The sequence below is a fragment of the Crocodylus siamensis genome, chromosome 2, assembly GCF_052110815.1.
Source record: "Crocodylus siamensis isolate JL-2025a chromosome 2, ASM5211081v1, whole genome shotgun sequence".
Taxonomy (NCBI): Eukaryota; Metazoa; Chordata; order Crocodylia; family Crocodylidae; genus Crocodylus; species Crocodylus siamensis.
The window spans coordinates 189,976,854-189,998,832 of record NC_143396.1 but is presented as its reverse complement, the minus strand read 5'-3'; the positions used below and the strand labels follow the sequence as shown (position 1 = coordinate 189,998,832).

Here is a 21,979-nt window from a genome sequence, read left to right as displayed (position 1 = left end):
ATGCATCCACAGATGCATCTCGAGCAGGTCCAGGGAGGTGATCCTCCCCCTCTATGCGGCACTGGTCAGGCCGCAGCTGGAGTACTGCGTCCAGTTCTGGGCGCCACACTTCAAGAGGGACGTGGACAATATGGAAAGAGTTCAGAGGAGGGCCACTCGTATGATCAGGGGTCAGCAGGGCAGGCCTTATGAGGAGAGGCTACGGGACCTGAACCTGTTTAGCCTCCACAAGAGAAGGTTAAGGGGGGACCTTGTGGCCTGCTACAAACTGGTCAGGGGGGATCAGCAGGTATTGGGGGAGTCCCTGTTCCCCCGTGCGCTGCCAGGAGTGACCAGGAATAACGGTCACAAACTGGCAGAGGGTAAGTTTAGATTAGATATTAGGAGGCGCTACTTCACAGTCAGGGCGGCTAGGGCCTGGAACCAGCTTCCAGGGGAAGTGGTGCAGGCTCCTAGCCTGGGGATTTTTAAAAGGAAGTTAGATGAGCACCTTGCCGGGGTCATCTGACCCCGGTGCTCTTTCCTGCTAAGGCAGGGGGTCGGACTAGATGATCTACCTAGGTCCCTTCCGACTCTAGCTACTATGAAACTATGAAACTATGAAAGACTTTTTAGTGATATCTTATATTGGACCACCTGTGTAGTTGGAAGAGAAAATTGTGTAACATCTTCCCAGCTATATGGTTGGTCGAATAAAAGTTATACCAACAAAACCTCTTTTGCTTCTCTCATATTTTACAGACCTTCCCAGGTACAACACCACTCCCTACTACTAACTCCCTACTACTATGATTTAGGGGTCAGACTTTCAACTCTCACAATAGGGCTGAATTTTCAAAAAGGTTCATCTTTCCCATAGGCCTCTGACTGAAGTGCCCAGGTGGGTTCTGAGCTCTTGTGGAAATCTAATCTCCGTTTTAGATGCCAACGTCTTCTGCAAGTTGTGGTAAAAGTACTTTTGGTTTACACTGGTCCCATTACAATGAACAGAACTAAACTCTGTTGCAGAGTGTGTGTTTTTCTGTTTTAATATGCTAGTTTAAGTCACTTGTACAGAGGAAATTCCCACCTTCCAGTGCAGCTTCAAGTTGCCTAGTTCAAAGTCGTGCTGCAGTGGAGGGTTGTCAGGAAATAGTTGAGTATAGGAATGTAGCCTCCCTTTTGGCTGTTCATCACAATTATACAGTACAGTCTGTTTGGATCTTCTTTAATGACTTCCTGTAAACAGTCAAGTGCCCTTACTTTGCTTTCTTCTCTAAGTGGTGACATATTTCTGAGTTGTGACTGATGTTATTGCAGGGAGATGGAGTTTTGTGAGAAAATGAGCCTGTGTAAGGGGATACACTGGCATATTTTCTGCATCGCTGCAGCAGACACCCTTGGTGAGGAAGCTTGCTTTGCTGTGTAGGATGGAGCATGGCTTAACTACCCCCTTCCTGTCCACTTTGGAAAGGCCCTGGCCCTGGCCTCCTATGTGACTTGCTGTCCCATGGCTTCTACTCAGGGAAGTGCAGGGTCCGCATCATCTTCATGCTCTGCACCAAGGTACAAAAGGGGGAGATCTGCTCATGAGCTCTTTTCTGTGTCCTGGAGCACCAGTGCAGTGGTAAGTAGGATCTTAAGGAGAATCTTTTCAAGCATTTGTTGTTTTAAATCTTCCTAGGCAGGCAAACTGTCAAACGTCCCAGTCTTATAGAGGCTTAAACTACCAATTTAGAATGATAACTGTTTTCAAGAGAGACAAATCTATATTTATGTTTTACAGATAATAAATATTGGGCCAAACTTAACCCTTAAGTAGGAGAACTGCATGGTTTTGAACAAGCCTGAAGTTGAATGTGCTATGATAGTAGAGGTTGTAATAGCCACCCCTCAGGTATCCCATGCTCCAGTTGAGAGGAGAGAGGAAAGGGGCCCTTCAGAGATCCTGAGCCCCTGCATTTCAAGGAGTCTGCTGTAGCCTTGTTTTAGTCATGTTGGTTATAGGGATCTGCTGGGATCTGCTTAATTCTGTGAGCACTTAAGCATGAGCAGTGCTGCCAACAGCTGTGGCTTTTTTGGCGTTGTGGTATTTGGTATTTTTATTACATATTGTCTCCTGGATTTACATGCTCATATGAGAATCTCAGCTTTAATTACAGAAATAAGTTGTTCACCCTAATGGTTAAAGAGGAAAGCTTGAAAATCTGTCTCCAAAGGATCCCGCACCAGAATGCAATTAAGAAGAACCTATTGTTTGTTTAAAATCATGTTCGATTAGCCAACCTCTGGAATTTTGTGCATAGCTGTAATGTGGTATTTAGAAAACCTTTAAGGTGTGTGCATGGACGTGTGTGTGTGTCTGTAAATTGATCCGTCCTAACTTGGCTTTGTTGGAAAGACCCATAAAAAAGTTTGCTATGATATAAAATCACTCAAGCTGTCCATGATGCTGTCTAATAATGAACTTAGTGCTCCAATGCTTACATCCAAAATTACAGTCCAGCACAGCTGCTTGTGTCCACTTATGTATTTACACAGCCAGTGCCATAGCAGCAAAGTTTGGTGCCCAGGCCAAAGCCTGCAGCAGCAGCTCTCTGTTGCCCCGCTCACAGATCCAGGGGGCACCCCCTGCCCATGCTTGCTTGGGAGTGCATGCAGTAGAGGGAGCCGCTCTCACCTGGTCCCAGTGCCCCCTCAAAATGAACTGCTCGCGGCTCCGTCCCTCACCCTGCCCCAGCTTGGCAGTGCCTGTTGCCACCCCTTCACTTTGGCTCCTGGGGCAGTCGCCCCACTTCCCCCCCACCCTTGCTACAGCACTGTACACAGCTCACATCATTGTTTCTGAAAATCTCGGAGCCTTTTATATACCTATTCTCATACATACACATATCCTCACAGCACATGTGATCATGGAAATTCATTTCTCCTTTTTTAAAATGGAGGTGAAAGTAAGAAAAGAGAAGTTAAGGTTCAGATCCAGAAAGCACCTAATACGTTAGTAAATTTGGGTATAGTGACTTACTAAAGGCCATTCAAGTACCCAGGTCAGGATTCTAACCACTAGTCCATCCTTCCTCTCTGGGTCAGAACAATGGGTATCCTGTCACCAAGAGTGGCCGTGTTGGACCTATAATTTTGGATGTGAGCACTGGAGCACTGTGGTCATTGTCATGAGTGATGTAAAAGCAATCAGTACAATACCAGAATTACATGAGTGAAAATATAGGTAAGGTGGTGACTGGACAAGGCAGCCACTTACGCACATACTTTAGTGGGGCCATGTAGTGTTCACCTCAGAGATTAGAACCTTACTCTTAGTTTCAATTTCAGAGTTTTATGAATACGTTTTAAATTGTTTTCCTCTACTTATACAAAAGTGGAAGACTTTCAAAATATTTAAATTTAAGTTCAGAGCCAGACCTCCACAATTTTTAATAAAGATGGTGCTTATAACACAAATATTGGATTTCAGCTTTGTGGTTTGGTACAAACAGAAGATCCACAAGCAAAATAAGCTTTCATAACATCAGCCAGGTAACTTGACTACTACTTTGGCATGGATGTCTTGGTTTCTGGACTTTTAGTGTCTGAGAGGTGACAGAGCTTTCATTTACTTACCGAAGCATTTACAAAAAGAATATGCCTCTACATAGTGTTATTTAGTAGACATGTTATGCTGTGTTCCTCTGAAGATGGATTCACTTCTCGGATAATCTTATAGGAATGTAATGCCCACCTGTATCTCAGTCTGTCTTCCATTTTATTTCTGCCGTAGAGCTATTACACATACCAATATCTTCTGTTGTGCATAGGAAGAAATGTAGTTCTCACCAATTGTACACAGTCTGTAGAGTTTTTTTCCCTCAAGAACAGATCACGTCTTGCTTGAAAGTAAGCCAATGTTGAAATACAAATTGGTCCATTCAGAATTCATGGTAATTTTGAAATAATGGGTTTTAAATGATCTCATTTTTATGTGAAAATGATGATTTCATGTTCTAGAAATGATTCAGTGTTAGATTCTGGAAGTGTCCTACAAATGGCAAATATGTTGCTGTGACTTGAGGATGGGACAGGAGGGAGAATTCTTTCCTAAGTCTTACTCTAATCTATGACAGGTTTCACATGTCCCAGTTTGGCATTTCCTCTCTTGGTTTCTAGCAGAAAAGTTAATTTTCCAAATTGTAGCACACATGCTAATGGTCATCATTTGACTTTAGGCTCCATTTATTTCACTTGCTTTTAAGCACCTTGTGCTTGTGATTCAGGCAGTCTGGCATGGTGAGAGCACTGGTGCCGCTGAACTGGAGAGTGGAAAATATGATGAAACTATTGGTTCATTGTGGAATTTGCTTGGCTGGCTTTAGAATTTTTTTGTTCTTTATTTTTCTAAGGATGTGCTTTCCTGATCAGAGCAGGCAGTTCAGTGCAATCCTGTTATCTTGATAGTATAATAATTACAATAATACTGAGATCTTAGAGGAATTTGGAGAGTGCTAGTGCAGAAAAAATTCTACTGACTGGAAAAAACTTCATCTAATCCAGAAAGCTGGACAATCAGAAAATTGAAAGTGGACCCGGAATCTGTGGTTATTTTAATTGATTCTACATTTTGAGCTGCATTCCACAGGAATTTTCTATGACCTTATTTGCGGTAGAACTATTTGGAGTAAAATGGTTTAGCAAATATCCTCTCCATACGGTTGAGTCTGTTTGTAGAAGGATTTTGTGTGTTGTCAATGCCCAGCTCATTTTTCAGTATCACATTTCAAGCAGCCTTGATTTATTGTGGATTTAGGTAAACACCACATCTTGTAATACTCTTTATTTTTGCATTTGCTATGCTATTAATGGGATCTGCAATCAGCAGTTCTGGTCAGGGCTTACATAGCCCTTGGGCAGCAGCTCTACAAATCAAGCTGTGGTTTTCAGTCTGCAAGCTACTGAGAAATCAGAAGCCATTGAGAACTAGGATCTGAGAGCATGTAGCATCCTAAATAAAGAATCCATTTTATGCTCACGTTACCTGAGTTCAATTTTGTTTCCGTCATAAAAGTGTGCTTTGGACCCCACTAAAAATCTTCCTATGGAGTTTTTTAAAGTACGTTTATTTCCTACTTGGTAAAACACATCTAATAGTTCTGATAACAGGTGAAGATTGCCCTTGAAGAAGCTGCAAACACAACTCCCCAGAGCCGGGGTCCAGCAGAAAGAGGTTTGGGGGGTACACTGATCTCACAGCTGGCATTAGGATCTGGTCAACAGAGGTATTGCCCCCATTCTGCCCTCACTTGCAGCACAAAACTCCTGCTGATAGCAGTGGAATGTGGGCAGAATAGATCTCCTCAGTAACGGGTTGTTCCTTAGGCAGTGTGTGGCGATGTTACAAAAGTGAACTCAGTCTGGGCTCTTGGGAGCAGTTGAACAATTCAGCCTTTCTCTGGCATTCCTTTCTCACATACTTGAGGGACCCACAGAACACAAAGTTACCAGTTGCCACCTCTCCCTTGGTTATTGCTAAGTTTTTTTCTCCCATAATGTTCTTTTGTTTAACTGTTCCTGCTTGAAATCCCTTTGCATTTGAGACTCAGTCTGATGATATCTATTTCCTGTTTTTGTGTGTCACAGCACCACATCAGTGAGATCTTCTTCACTGCCAGCCATCTCCATATAGTTATTCATCCAGAAATCTCTTATTCTTTGTGCCTTCTCCAAAACTAATAATACTTGTCTGCTTGTATTTTGGTTTCTTTTTTGTGTAAGGCTGCCTATCAGGAATTAGGGCACTCAGGACTGCTAGTCTTTCCCTAAATGGGACATTCCAGAGAAAAATAATTGGATAGATATGTTTTTTTATCAGGGTAAAGAGTTTATGACTTTTGGTTTTCTCTCAGATCTCACAGCCCAGTGCTGCTAGGAAAGAACTAGTAGGAGCCACTGGCTATTTTTCCTTAGTAGGAAGGCAGAATTAATGAGTTACATTGCCTGTCTTGGTGTTTCAAAGCAGCTTTTAACCTTGTAGCTACTTGGAAAGATAAAGAGCATCCATGGGTATTTTAATGCAACAGACAGACTTGAACATGATTCTTCAATGAGCTCATGGCTGTGTACTGTGGACACAAGCTACATTAATTAATTTAAAAGAAGTTTATTTGTACAGAACTTGTCTTTGCTTTGGTATCACTCACTATTGGCTTCTGCACAAGTGTTGTTGAAGAGCTAAATTCAAATGCAGCTTGTGGGATTTTGCAAACTCAAAATCCAACTCAATTTTAAATAGGGAAAAGACAGAATCTGAACCATATTCCTAACCCTGGTACCTCTGTCCCACTCGCTTTGGGCCTTCTGATAGAATGAGACTCAAGTATGATCTGGAGTTTTAGTTATGCAAAATCATAATCTGATTGAATGCATTTTGTAGCAGACAGTGGCTTTGGGGTTTACCCATCACTGATGTTACTTTGGAATTTTTGCTCCTCATAGTTTTGGAAAGCTCGCTTGCTAGTTGGACCCTATTTAAGCTTAATTTGCTTTGTTTTCTCTCAGGTATCTAGGTTTATAGAGAGCAGAAATGACCATGACTGCCAACAAGAATGCCAGTGTCACCAACAGAGCTGGAGGGAATAAAGTGCCTCAGGATACTCTGGACCGGTAAGTGAACTGTTGACTTTGGAATTTTAAACTCTTCATTTCAGTCAATTTATTTTGTGTCCCAACATTTTGTCACTTATATCCCAGAATGGGTCAGCTTGTTCGGAGCTGAATCTCAGTTTGAAATGTACGTAGAGTAGCTGCTTCTCTGACACAAAGACAGTAGAAAAATATGTTCACGGCAGAAGGTGAACCTAACTATTCATCACTCCCCTGACAATCTCCTTCAAGCTACATTAAGATGGCTTAGTCCCTTGAAAGAAGGACTTATGGGTCTGGAGTCCCACAAGTCCTAACTTGTGTCTTAAGACCAGGGTTTAAATCCATGGTGACCTCGGGCAGGCCTCTTCATCTCTCTGTTCCCAGTCTTCTGTTTGTATAAAGCAGCCTTTTCTCCCATCTTTCTTTTTTTCTGTTTAGATTATAAGCAGGAAGTGCCTTCTACTGTGTTTTGGTATGGCAGCCAGCACAGTGGGGCTGAATGTAAGGTGCTACCTCTAGGAGATGTTGGTGCTGCTTTCTTGAGTCATTGTGTACTCTTCGCTTTTGATTTAAATCCAACACAGGCTACTTCCTTCTTCCTTCTAGTCTCCTTTGGGAAGATCTGCCTTGTCATGTTGCTTTATGATGCAAACAAGCAACTTGTCTGTGATCGATCATCAAGTTCACTTTGGATTGGGCCCCTCTTTAGACCTTGTAGAGTTCCTTGTACTGCAGCACTGCCTTTGTGCAAGGTGATGTACAAAGAAGTAAGAAGGACACACTCCACCCTAGATTGCTTACAGTCTGTATTTGTGACCAAGGCTTGAAGGTGGGACCAAAAAACCCCCGTATTTTCTCATATATAACCTACCCCTGCATATCACACACACCCTGTTTTTTTTTATTGTATCATGAAGAAAAAAAGAGCTTATTACCTTGGGTAAGTATCAGAGTAGGAGCTGCTAGGGAGCCAAGTCTTTTCCTGAGCCTGCAGTGAGCCCCATGTACTGGATGGAGCCTACATCCCAGGTCTAAGGTGATGCAGTGGAGCTGTGCACCAGGTCCAACCCACCCTGTGGCTTCAGAGCCAGTGTGTGGGGTCGGACTGGCATGTCAGGTCCAGGGCTATGTGGTGGGTCCAACTTGGTGTGCTCAGTCTGGCCATGGACCAGCCCCATGCACCAGCCTGATTCACCCCGTCTATGGGGAGAGGGTCTCTCCCCAGGTCCAGAAATTTGGCTGGGGGTGGAGCGGAAGGAGGGAGATGTGATGGTGTTAATTGCCATGGCTCCCAGAGCCACAGCAGTTAACACTGCCACTGCTCCCCCTCTTTCCCCCACCCAAATTTCAGAGCCACGGGGGTCCCTTTTTCTCGCATATAATGTACACCTTCATTTTCCTTAGCTTATTGGGGGGGGGGGGAAGAAACATATATGTGAGAAAATATGGTAAATGATGGTGGACAGTGAGAGAAAACAACTGAGATCTTGTCAACGCAGTTGGAATTGGGAGCAATGGATGGTTTGCAGTGCCCTGCTATAAACAGGTAGTGTAAACAAGCAGCACCAATCTCAGCCATGGTTGATATTTGAGCATGAGTGCACAACCTCCAGCCCCCGTGGGTCTAGAAATTTGGTGGCAGGGGAATGCTACTGCTGTTCTCATGCTGCCAAGCCTTTGGACCCATGGGGAGCTCTGGGCCCTGCACACTGGATCTGGCCCAAGGCCCAGTCATGGTGTCAGAGTGTGGTGCCTGGCCCCTGGGACCCAATCCTGGTGCACAGGATGTGGGGGTGGCTGTGGAAGAGAGTTGCCAGGCCTCTCAGCCTGCAAATGGGCCCTGTGTTACTCATTTGGCCTGAGGGCCAAAAGCTTGAGCACCACTGGTATAGGGTATCTGGAAGATGCTGAACCAGAACAAGTACACTAGTGTAGCAGGTCTATGCTGTAGGTTTGCATCAGTATAGCTAACCTGATATAAAAGCCCCTGTGAACAGAGTCTGACTCAAATGGCTCAAACCAGCATAAGCAGTCCAAAGCAACATGAGTCACTGGAGGCATGATCCAGAAGAACAGCAGCAGTCACAGACAGAAGCAGCTGATGCTGCTGCATAAGCTCGGAGAGATGGGAAATTGTGTAGGTTGGCACTGACCCTAGCAGTGTGCTGCGTGTTGATTTGTTACTGTTGTCACAGCCTTGCTTGCCTTAGTTTGGGATACCTGCCACCGTATTCCAACCATAAACAGAGAAGGAAATATATATAAATTCATCCTCGGTGTGGAATTGCTGGAAGAAAATGATTTTTAAACCTTTTCCCTCCCATTTTTTATTTAAAGGAACACTGTTCTAATGATGCCTACAGCTGTTTTAGTTTTAAACTCTTACATTTGTCAGTTTTTCTTTATTTGGGGTATATATGTGCTTTGTTGTCACCCTGTTCAGCCCCCTGCATCAAACCTTACACTTCACACTTCCCCACTCCCTCCTTTGTGTCCATTGGAATCAGGGGGATGCGGCAACATGGTTGCACCCCCTTTGGCTGTGTGGCACATGTTCAGTGAGGTCTCTGAGCTCATTGACAGATTAGTGCAGCTCCTGACAGCTCTGCATGCGCCTCAAGGATTGTACTCACTCTGGCCAGAGCCCCTGCTTTCACACTGCTCCAGAAGCCAGGGGGTGGGTGCCACTGCTGTTTGCCCTCCCTTCCTCCATGCCAGCTATTTCCCCAGAAAGCTAACTGCACATGCACCATGCTGCTGAAGAGGGTTTGGTCACAGTCACCTCTCCATGATCCTGGATCTGACCATCCTGCTGTGGGTGAAATGGCCACATACTAAATGTCTGAGAAGAAGTAAGTAGCTTCAGGATGTAGAGAGCTGAAATTAGATATCAAGAGAGCAGTGATGAGATCTCATCACTGGTGAAACACCCATCAATATTTTTAGTGTCGATTTTAGTGGAGACAGGGTTTTGCCTGGGCTGTTAGTGACTTCGTAGCTTTGACAAATCTGCTAAGTGTTCAACATAATAAGGGTAATTTTTATTTACTTAAAATATTTACTTAAATATGGAAAGAGCTTTGAGATCTACAGATAAACTACTGTACAAAGGATGAAGAGATTTTATTTCTTTGTTAAGTCCTGTTTTCATGAATGTTGTGTTCTTCCATCAGTCACTCCATGTCTTTCACTATATAAATTTACTTCTTACCTTCTTTATATTGCTTCCTCTCTCTCTCTCTCCCCTTCACCTGCTGTGCTGGACAACTGCCTAAAGGCACAGATAACATCATATTGATGTATTTCCACTAGACAAAACCGGATATCAGTAGATTTGTTCGATTTCACCCGGAGTGGGCCTAACTTCCTTGTCATTCCTAATTTTGCTACTTCATAACTTCCTTGTTTCTTAGCAAGGAAGTGGGAAGGAGTTTTGGTCTTAATAAGAGATGAGCCCAAGTCTAGAGCCAATTCTTTTTAGCTTCAGAATTAAGATGTGTATGTTAATGATAAATACTTAGAATTATTGCATTTATCACCCTTTGGTATCACAGTGATTTGTCTTGCAAGTCTGGGCTTATAAAGAAGCCAGGAAGTTGGGATCCAGACTTCACCAAATTTGGGGTTAATTTTCCTGACTAGTTCTAGTCTTGCTATTCTTTGAAGACCTGTAGAAGTTTTAAGTATATGAGACAGCAAGTGTCATATGTCCTGTCTTCCACTTTTATCATCCTCACATGTTTTGATTATGGTTTATATAATGAAGGATTTCAAGGTGCAAGCAAGGGCATGAAGTTAGAGCTAATCTTGAATTGCAGTTGCCTGACAAGTGAGAAGAATAATAGCTTGTCAAACACTGATTCTGTATCCTTTAATTTGCCTTTCTGTAATCTCCCTAGCTGATCTCCCTTTGTGCAGCCATGCAAAAAGATGATCTTTGAATCAGCTGTGAGGATTCTTCATTTCTGTCAGACTTAAATCAATGCAGTAGGTGCTGGCATAATAAACGTTTAATTTCAGGCTTGGAAGATTTATTGTAAACATGTTGAGAACCTACTTAAACTGAGCAGTCATTGTTTCAGTCATTCAATTTGGAGATTTACAAACCTATATTATCTGCTTTCTGTATAATTTGCAGAGGTAACATTTCATAAAGAGCTGATAATAGTATGACAGAAATGTAATTATCTTTATGTTTCTCCATACTCCTAGCATTACCTCCTCTTAGGGATAGTTTTAAAACTAGTTTGACTGCACATGATGAACACTAAACAGTAGGTTACAGTTTTGTAGGGCCCTTGTCTACTTGAAACTTTTATAGCCTATTTTGGGTCTTACCTGAAGCACAATAAGGGGAATGAGAGAGAGAAAGACCTTCCTTTGACTTCAGTAGTCTTGCAATCAAACATAAATGTGTTTAGATTTTAAATACATTTTCAGTGGAAAAGAATTGTGTGTGTGCATACATGTACATATATGTGTGTATAGAGAAAGAAAGATGGTGGGTTTACAAGATCAAGACACTTTGTCGCTCATTTTGTCACTCATCACTAAAAGGCAGTCACCTGTGGCTATGGTTTTAATGTTTTCCAGTGATGGGCTACATTGACCTGGCTTGGCTCTGAGGTGCACCAGCTCTAGGATCTGGCACCTCTGCTTTTTACCAGTGCCCATGACACAACCAAAGCCCCCTCTGCCAAATGTCACTGAAGTCACCTGGCTTTGCAGGCTGGATCCGGCCCACAGGCTAGAGGTTGATGACCTACAGAGTGAAGCATAGTGACTAATTAGCAGTGCATTTTAGGACATGTGGGGCAGTGGATGGCAGAACTGAATGGTGATTTTCTCAGTGTTGTGGGTAGTTCTTAGTTATGACATCAGGAGAATGAAAAGGGATCATTTTGTATCAAAATTTATGAAATAAGTGAACATGCATTTAAAGTTCCTTTAAACCAGCTAGGTTTAAAGGAACCAATGTACTTTGGATTAGCATCCAGGTTTATGGAGTTCTCTCTACTAAGATAATCCTTGAGGGGTTTGCATCCCAGACCAAGATGGCTCTTAGCCTATGCAAAAGTAAATTGTATGAAGCAAGCGTGTATAAAGTATTGTTACACCAATAAGTAGCATTTAGCTAAATTTGACTAAACTTGATCAATAAAAAATATAACCCCTCCTTCATATTCCCTTGCTGCATAGAGATAATACTTACATCATTGACACTGAAAGCAAAGGCAGAAAGAAGTCAGGAACACTCCTGTGTAGTTGAAAGCTACATCATGGCAGTACTGTTGTGCAGCAGCCCTGAGAAATGTCAGTGACCAGATCCACAGTACATTGGCTAGCTGTGTATGCCCTTTCACACCAAGTGATCACTTTGTTCAGCTGCACCCTGAATAGGAGTCAGGACAACCCTGATGAGAGATACTTGGAGGACAGAGATGTGAATCTATAGTCATAACAGCAATTGAAAACTCTCCTTCTCTCATAGTTTGTTTTGTTTTGCATATTGTTTGTGCCTCTTATTTGATATTTAATTGGAGTCATGGTTCTTTTGGAAGCTCATTCCCTTGGAGATTTGTACATAAACTGTATTCAGATCAACAATCTGATACCTAAAGCATTTTTATTGACCATTCCTTTCGTCTAGAAGAATTTTAAAGGCAGAAATGGATTTACCAGCTCTGTCCAATACAAATGTTGCTAGAATATTATCAGAAACGGGCCTGTAAATAACCTACAAAATCATAGGGTAAGTTACAGGGGTCCTCTTTTTTATTTTCATTAGAATTGTCATAGTTAACATTTTTGTCCTTGTCTGTAACACTTACAAGACCAAGTCGTGACTTTTTTAAAATGGCAAAGCTTTTTTTGTTCAAAGCAGGTGCTGGAGGAGACAATATTGATAAATAATAGTAGGCAGTGGACTGCTGGTTCTGTCTTCTCCATCTCCTATGTCTATGCCATTGTTTAACTCGATGTCTCAGAGCACATTCACCAACACAATTTGTGCCCTATAATGCACTGTGCTGTTACAAAGATTTCACAGAAGGAAAAATTCAGGCAGAATTCTGCATTGACTTTGAAGGGACTGCATGAGGTGACTGCATTGCTGATTTTGACTAAAGATTTGTTCCAAAGCCTTCTGAAGTAAAAGGGAGTATTTCTATTGATTTCAGCAGTCTTGGGAACAGCTCATATTAATCTTGTCCAGTGAACCAAGGCAGACCTGGATATATTACTGTAGAAATGTGATGGCTAGAGCAGTGCTCCAACTGTTAGTCAGCATCATGCTGATGTAGTCAGTGATAAAACAGAAAAGAAATATCAGGCTTGTTTCCATCATAAGGTAGGATTTGATGAAAACCTTTTTGTTAAAATAATGCCCTGTGAGTGAAGAATGTACCCTTCTAGACACAATTATTGTATTTTTATTTTAGTTTATTGGTTCATTAATAAGTTCTGGGCAAATTTCTAGAAATCTTGGAATTATTTTAAGCATAGTAAAAAAAAAAAAATGTTATCTAGTTTCGTATATGTAAAGCTTAGCTTCATTTGAAGACAGAAATACGATGATGTTCTGTTCTAATTCTCCAGATTTTGAAAGGCATGTTACTTATCAAGTTCCTAACTATGGAACACTACAAAAGTCAGTGAAAAATAAACCACTTTTAAGAAAACTTTTAAAATACCTATGATGCATTTGCCTTAGCGCAGATGAAGTGAAGCCCAAAACTAAGTAGTGATCCTTTTAAAACAATTTAAACCAAATTATGCCACATTTACACTAATGAAAATCATGACTGCTGAAAACAAACAGGCATTACTAGAGCATGCTTAAGACTTATCTAAACCATGTAGTCAGGCATGGTTTGGGAAGCTGACTACATCACTTTTTGGTCTTAGTACCAGTAGTGTAACTGTGAGCTGTGTGACCAGGACATGAGTCATGGGTGCCAGCTTCGAGGGGGCATAAGAATGGAGCCATTGGTGCCGTTGGCTTGGCTGCCACAGGCATTGCTGCTGGTCTGACCTCTGCTGCTGCCCTTGCTACTGCAGCCAGCCAGCACACAGAACCTTCTTGTCAGGCCTCTGCTTGGTAGCATCTGTATGAAAGAACCATGTTCTGGTAGGGTGCTGATTTATAGAAACTTCAGCATGGACAGACATTTGCTGTCATCCATTTAGTTTTAGCATGGAGTCTGTTTTGTCATGAGGCCTGTTCTCCTTCTACCGGAGCTGTGCAGGAAAGCAGTTAGCTCATGTTATTGAAGTCAGCCACTGTAATTTTGTGATGAGATGAAGTAGGGGTTGTCAACTGGGGGTACATGTACACTTGGGGGTACTTGGGAAGGCCCCAGGGGGTATGTGGCAGTGGTGCAGAGAAGCAGGGATACTTTGGAAGCTGCTGTGTGCCACCACCTCCTGCTGCCACTTGCCATACACAGTGGCAGTGGTATGCAGTGCCAGCACCACCCCCCTCATTGACCAGCCGCTGGGGGACCTGCCTCTCCCACTCATCAATTGGCCACTGAGGGGACCCCTCCACTTGTGAACTGGCTGCTTGGGGACCCCCCTCCAACCCCCCTCCACTGCTTGTCAGCTGGCTGCCAGGGGACCCTCCCCTTCATCCATTGAGTACCGTCCAGGTGGGGTTCCCACCAGAAGGGATACAGTCCTTAAAAAAGGTTGAAAACCCCTGAGATAAAGGATGGGTGCTAATGTTAGTATCATCTGCCACCAGGTAGCCAGATGCCTGAATGCTATCCTCACAGTGGATTATATCTGCAGATCATGGACAAAGATTATAGATCTTCTAAAAGTCCATAGCATTCCTATATCAGGTTCCTCTTTTCTAAGCATTTTCATTTACTTTTCCAGTTAAGTGTGCTCATGTTTGATTAAAACTGTAAAATAAAGCCAGTGCTGATGCTGAAAAGTCTGTTTTCATGCACACTTTGTGTTTTGCTGTTTCCAGCTCATTCATGGGACTTTGACTGTCTCCTTTAGGCTGCTGGTATGTTTGAAACAGTGACATTTGTATGCATTAATAAGTAGGGCTCCTTTAGGATGTGTTTGATCTCTCAGAGTTGTATCTTTCTCTGCCTACTAGTAGAAGCTGGATAAAACAGGAAGTTACTGAGTTGGGTACCCATAAACCTCCAAATACAGGCTTTTGAGTTTTATTTTCCTGTAGTGAGTGTGTGCGCTCTAGCTGTCACCAGCAATCTGTCAACCCCATTAGTCTTTATCTTGCTTACTGATTTGTTTGTACTAGCTAATGGCTCAGGCATTCTTCAGAATTTAACTTAATGGACCACATCTTCTTTCGGTAGAGCTTCTTGTACATCCATTGAAAGTGGTGGAACTATACTGTTTACACTAAATAAGCATCTGGCCCAAAGATTTCAAACATATCATTAAAGACAGGGGTGGCCGCCTGCGGCATAAGTGCTACAGGTGGCATGAGCAGCCTGTGTGTGTGGCATACAGTAGACTGGGGAGGAAGCAGAGTAGCAGTTCAAGCAGAGAACACAAGTCAGAAAGCAGAGCAGATGGAGAAGGCAGGGCATGGAGTGGAAAATGGAGCAGCAGATTAGGCAGAAGAAGGGGATCAAAGTAGCACTTGGGGAGGGTGTAGGGCTAAATCATGGCATGCCTGGCAAAAAGGTTGACCCCTTTGATTTAAGTAATAGATGAGCACTATGTCAACTTAACAGCTTGTAGTCCTGTAATGATTTTAATATCTTATATTTCGTGGCAAGCTGAATCTATGGGATGGGGCTCTGTAACCAGCTTTGCGACATGAATCCAGGCGTGCTTTTTGTGGAGTTATTAATACCTCTTGTGGGTGTTTTGGGAGTCACTGATGGAGACTACGTTAGCTGACACGTGCTTAATGGGTATGATCTATGCAACATGTAAGGTCTTGGATCTGGTTCTCTGCTGCATTGGTTTGTATGTAATTATTTTCATCTGCTGGCAAATCTAATGCTCCCCACCCCACCTTTCAGAATTGGCTAACAGCCCACTCCACAATGGCAGACGACAGTGAAAAATTCAGAACAGTGGAGGATCAGCCCAGTTTCTCTGCAAGTTAGCCTTGAGGCAGCAGAGATCTGCAGCTGTGTTTCATGTTCTCCCAGCATCCAACCTGTCTCTTTCCTTGTGGAGCCTGGTAAACCGTAATTAAACTTGTGTAGCCAAGTGACATTTTGTCTATTTGATTTAACAGTAATTGACCTGATGATCAGAATAAGCCTGGTAGAACAACAGCTAAAAGAAAACTACAGTGGAAAAGAGGCAAGTTAGTTGTCTCCATTAAATAAACATGTCCATACTGAGCTAATTCAGGCAGGGATCTTACACTTAATTCTTATACTTAATTCATTTTGCTTCCAAGATGTTGGAGCAAATATCAATGCCAAAAGGCAAAAACATCAAAAAAAAGTCCTTAAGCAAACTGAGAGAAGCTGTCTAACACTTTGTAAAACAAAATATATCCAGCACACCTACTGGCTAGGAAGTGACCTTCATAGCAGCACAGAAGTGGAAAGGGATCTCGGAGTCATAGTGGACTCCAAGATGAACATGAGTCGTCAGTGTGAAGAAATCATCAGCAAAGCTAACTGCACTTTATCGTGCATCAGCAGATGCATGACAAATAGAACCAAAGAGGTGATACTTTCCTCTATGCAGCATTGGTCAGACCACAGTTGGAGTACTACGTCCAGTTTTGGGCACCGTACTTCAAGAAGGATGTTGATAGACTCGAGAGGGTCCAGAGGAGGCTACTTGTATAGTTAGGGGTTTATAGGACAAGCCCTATGAGGACAGACCGAAGGACCTGGACCTCTTCAGCCTCTGCAAGAGAAGGCTGAGAATTGATCTTGTGGCCTCCTACAAATTCATTAGGAGAGTGGAGCAAGGGATCGGAGATGCTCTGTTCACCAGAGTGCCTCTTGGGGTAACAAGGAACAATGTCACAAATTGACAGAGAGCAGATTTAGGCTGGATATCAGGAAAAACTTCTTCACGGTGAGGGTGGCCAAAATTTGGAATGGGCTTCCAAGGGAGGTGGTGCTCTCCCCTACCTTGGGGGTCTTTAAGAGAAGGCTGGATAGGCATCTGGCTGGGATCATCTGACCCCAGCACTCTTTCCTGCCTAGGGAGGGGGTCAGACTTGATGATCTGTTGAGGTCCCTTCCAACCCTAACATCTATGAATCTGTAAAAATCTGGAACCATCTCTTGAGCTGGTCATAGTCAAGCGAAGTTTACAGAAAGCTCACCTTTTGGCTCATTAAGAAAGCATAACTCTCAGTGCTTGCTAATAAACCACTAGGAGTGCTTTGTTCACCTACTACTTTGCACAGAGGACTAGAAATATCTTTTCTCTAGGAATTGATTCTGAGATGAAAGGACGAGCATGCTACCCTGCCTTCTGTCTCATTGAACTAATGCACCAGCTCTAGTGATCTCTAATTAGGTGCCAGATACAGTAAATTAGGTTGCTGGGTTATAATAGAACAACTGTAGTCCCTGCTGTATTCTTGGTAGAGATGGCATGTTAAAGAAATCTTACTTCAGGACAGGAGAGATCCATCTGTTTTTGTGTAGGGAAAAGTGCTGCCTTTGTTGAGTAAATGCTTGTACTGTCATACTTAATATAAGTATGTCCAAAGGAGTCAGGACCTGGGTGCACCTTAATGTCCTGGAGGAGAAATTCCTACACGGGATTTCCTTCACCAGCAATGCTTCAATGTGGCAGAGCACCATCAGGGTGCTCGCCATTTAGTGGGCTGCTGCAGGCTACAGAGGAGCCTGCAGGGTGAGCAGCATGGAGACCTTCCCCCCTCTTCTCCCCCTTCTTAGCCATTTTAAGGGGGAAGGTGTGTGGCAGTGCACCTTTAGGTGCCTGCCACTTTAAGACTGAGAGCAGGCAGCCGGCAGCCTGATGGGGTGGCCGTTTTAGATCCATGCCCACATGGCTAAGCCAGCAGTCTGCTGCTGCAGCTGGAACAACAATACCCAGCTAAGCCACTGCTCACAACACCTTGGAGGTAAGAGCAGGAGCTATGGGGATGGCAGGAGGCTTCTGGTCCTACGTAAGACCGGAAACTGCACCCTGCTGGGTAAGAGTGGTTTGGTGGGGCTGGCCATGGCAGGACAGTCTCCCAGAAATGCCAGGCCAGTGACCTCCACAGTGAAAGGCAGGTAGGGGTGCCTTAAAATCCTGGTGGGTTGAAGAGCTGCCGGTTGGTATGAAAGTAGTTAAGCTTGATGACCCAAGGGAGTCACTCAAAGGAGCAGGACAAGTTGGGAGTGGCCCAGTGAGGGGCAGCATGCAAGAGGCCCAGTGGGAGAGGGCAGAGTAGAAGAGGCCCCAGTTTATGAATGTGACCCTGAAAGGAACAGTGTGTGAGAGGCCCAATGGTGGACCAAGTTTGGTCCAGCCTTAAGCTGGAGCTGTGAGAACAATCCGGATGCCATCTGTGAGGCATGGGACATAAGGGAAGGCCAGAGTCATATACACAGCCCCCTGGCATTGGGGCTGCAGCTGTCACGGGCAGCCTCCCGCATTTTACACCAGCGCAGGGAACAGCAAAGTCATGGCAGGTGAGACTGGGTGGATTGCCCTACTTAGAGAGGCAAGTGAGCTGACGTGAGACCTGGCCCCAGGATGACCCCCTGTCATACTCAACTCCTACTCTAATTAATTTATTCCATTGTCATGTTCATGCAGCATTGTTCCATTGTTGTCTTGGTGCTAATACATTTTCAAGCTCATTAATTTCATTTCAGCCATTTTACTCTGTAGAGTGAAAAATCATTACCCTCTAGCTCTGTTTGAACTTGTAATGTCAGTCTCAGCTTTACTGTTAGGCAACTCATACAGTTGTAGTGGAAGAGGCCTGGCAGTGTAGGTAATCCCAGGTCTGTCATTTTAGTGGGTTTAGCACTTCGGAGCAGGACTGTCTCTTATGTGCTTGTGTACAGTGCCTAGCAGACTGGAGCCCTGGTGTGGGTACAGACATCACGCTTAATATGCTTTGAGTATGCAGTTTACAGCCATAACAGAACAGATGTTCATGGCACATAGTGCTTTAAAAATGGTGGATCCCACTCTAAGTTAACCCTGGATGGATGTGTACTAACTTAAAGTGCTTTCTGTTAGAGTGCTTTATTGATGGCCGGGGCCAGATCCCATGGATGGTTAACTTGGAACGTGATCAGCACCATCCCAGGCAGTGTCACAGCCTAGCTGGGGCTGCTGTGGTGGGAGAGACCCTGGAGGCCTTTGCCTGTAGTAGCCCTGGCCAGCCTGGGCCAGCCTGCACTGTAGCTGCTGGCTACAGCTGTCATGAGGCTGGATGGGGGAGAGGGAACACCTCCACCATGTGGACCCAGCCCCCCTCACTTGACCCTAGCCAGCAAATTGTGGTAGGGCCCTCATAGTGAGAGGGGTTCTGTTCCCCACCCTTCTTCCCCCCCTGACGGCCACCAGCTAGCAGAGGGGGTGGTACTGCGGGGAGAGGCTGCTTTGGCAGCCCCCTGGGAAACATGCCAGAGTGTGTCCCCTCCACCCCAAACAGTGAATGTTTGTTCAGTTGGCTCATGCTCTAACTTACCACACCTTACTCAATGTGTGATAAGTTAGAGTACTTCTGCCAAGGGCTTTTTGAATGTCTGTTCTTAGCCCTAGTTTTTAAACCTTACTAAATGCAACCCCCTATATTTTCCTCAGGTGGGTGTTTTCTGAGGTTAAATTTAGATTCAGTACTGTTTAAAAAATGTCTTGATCCCTGGGTGGAAGATACTGTACGTCTGGTGGACAAGGCAGTGGTCAGGCATTCAGGTCTGGGTTCAACCCTCTGCCAGAGAGAGAGAGAGAGAAAGAGTGAACAGACTCAGGCAAGTTGCTTGGTCTCTCTTGCTGTCTCAGTTCCTTGCATGTAAAATGGTGATAATACTGGCTCTCTCTCTCATGTCTCTGGGTAGCTCTTTGGTGTAGGGACTCTCTCTCTGACTGCATGTTTGTGCAGTGCCGAAAATACACACTTCTGTTCTCAGTTGGAGCTTCCAGGAATCCTATAATACAAATACTGTAATGTGTCATAGCCATTGCCCTAGTGCTGTGGTAATTAAAGTTATTCTGCACTTTTGCTTGTGTAAAGTATTTCTTGCTTTCTGGGTGAAGTTTTTGTTCAGTGCTGCAATACTTTGTGTACCCACTGCTGCCTTGTCTCTTGGCAGTGGCTGTATTGTAAAGCTGAGTGAAACAATCCCTCTTTTTTATAGCTGGTAGAGCTTATTGAGTGAAGGAGAAAGCCTTTCATCCAAACCAAGAACATGCAAATAATGAATATTTTGGTCAACTAAGCTATGCCTACCCCATATGATTGTAATATGCACGCATGCTTAATAAAAGGCAAAATCCTTGCTGGATTATCAATATGTATTATATTTAGGCTTGGCTGAATTTGATTTTTTTTTTAAATGTGATGGATAATATTGATGTTTATTTTTAAACATCATTTACAATTTTTATTGATTTAAATTAAATTAACAACATACAGATTTTACACCCATGGGATGAAAAAACAAAAACCCCAACAAAAAGGCCAAGAAAACACCAAAACTTGTATCCTTTCTAATTGAAGTCTTTCTCTCCACATACCAGTCTTACCAGTAGGTTGCTTCTCTTCTTTTTGCAGTCTTTCCCCGGTTCTCTGCAGCTGAGTTGTCCTACTCAGGCATCAGGAACTCCCTTCCTTCCTCCACAGCCACTGCTTCCAGTTGGGCTCAAATACTCTTCCTCCACAACATGGGCTTTGGTAGAGGTTTACATAGCCTGTTCTTTCTCTCTCCAGCCTGCTTCCCCACCTGTGAATGAACAGGTAATTGCTTCATTGATGAGTCATTAGACCAACCACTCTTTTCCTCTTTAAAGAGGCTAGAGCTCTCTATACTCCAGTCTGCAACTCCCTTCTGTTCTTCCCCTCTCTTTTCAAATATTACTGATGGAAATATTTTTTATGGGTCTGTGACTATGAGGTGAAATCGCTGTTTATTGACATTTCCTGGTAAATAATTGACCCTGCCAAGCCCAAGTATATGTCATAGGGAAGATCCTGATTTATTTTTAATTGCATGGAGTGTTCCTATGTACTGAAATAGCTTACAGACATTGGAAAAAAAGCTATTACCATTGGCTGCTTATAGATGTGCTGGTTCACAGTCTAATTAGAAAATGTTGGAGCAGATTCAAGATTACTTGAGTCTGCTCCACATTGTAATTAGAACACTCCAGCATTGCCTCACTGCCACATGTTTCAAGGTCCCATTCCCTACCCCCCCATCTTAAAATGAGCATGGGGGCACTTTAACTAAAGCTTGTCAAGTGAGCTTTAGTTTAAGTGTCTCAGTGGCCATTTTAAAATTTGGGGGGCTTAATACATGTGACAGTGAGCCGTTTTAATTAGAAAAGCTGTTGGGGAACCACTCAAATGGCCCCTCCCTACCCCCTACATGTGTATAGGCACCCATTAAGGTTTTGGACTTCTGTATATAGGTGTAGTGTATAAGGAGAGATGCAAGTATAGATATAGATTATGTGCAAGGGAAGAATGTGAAAACTCATAGTGAGAGATGTTTTCTTCAGGCCTTTACGTCTTGTAAATGAAGAGTTGGCCTGGCAGTTCCTGGAGCTGTGCACGCACTGTTATACAAGTTGTTTAACAGGATAGTTTGGCTCTGGTGAAGTGACATTTCAACTTGCTAACAAGAGTGCAAAGTTCATGCCTGAGTCAAGCAGCTCAGGTTCTTAACTGCACTTGAGTGTAAAGCCTTAAGCTACTTTTCTGCTCCCCCAGGCTAGGGACAGAGGTTACACATAAACCTGTAACAGAATAGAAGTTCAGTGCACATAAAACCAGTTTCAAGATGGCTGAAACTGGTTTAAGATAAACCTGGTTGAATGTACTATTAGACTTAACTGATTTGGGTCAAACCAGTTTATGAAACTTCTCTCCCAGACCTGTTCCTGGATCAAGTTAAATCAGAATCCCCCAGCATGCTTTCCAGCCTTGGGCTGTGTGTGCTTTCCGCCCCAGAGAGCAGAGCTGGCCCTCCCCCTCTGCTTCCTAGCTGGAGCAGTGAGGGCTGGCTGTCATGGGGATGGGAGGGGCAAGCCTGGCCGGGGGTGCAACCCAGTCTACAATGTGGGGAGGTGACTGCCTCCCCCCAAGGCAAACTCCAGCTGAGGTCTGGGGCCAGGGAGGGGGGCTAAATACTCAAACTTACTGCTGGGTGCAACTGTGGGCTACAAATCCCGGAGGCACCTGGAAGCAGGAAGAGGAAGT

The 21,979-nt window shown here is 43.7% G+C and overlaps 1 protein-coding gene across 3 annotated transcripts in view; it reads left to right on the top strand.

Annotated features, from left to right (window-relative positions):
* DENND2B (DENN domain containing 2B) overlaps window positions 1-21,979 on the top strand; it is a 303,230-nt gene that overhangs the window by 129,660 nt on the left and 151,591 nt on the right. For all 3 annotated transcript variants that reach the window (XM_090032660.1, XM_090032662.1, XM_090032661.1), the window contains one exon: window positions 6,529-6,633. In XM_090032660.1, the coding sequence (XP_089888786.1) occupies window positions 6,554-6,633 (80 nt within the window). In that variant the 5' untranslated portion in view covers window positions 6,529-6,553. The remainder of the gene's footprint in view (window positions 1-6,528; window positions 6,634-21,979) is intronic.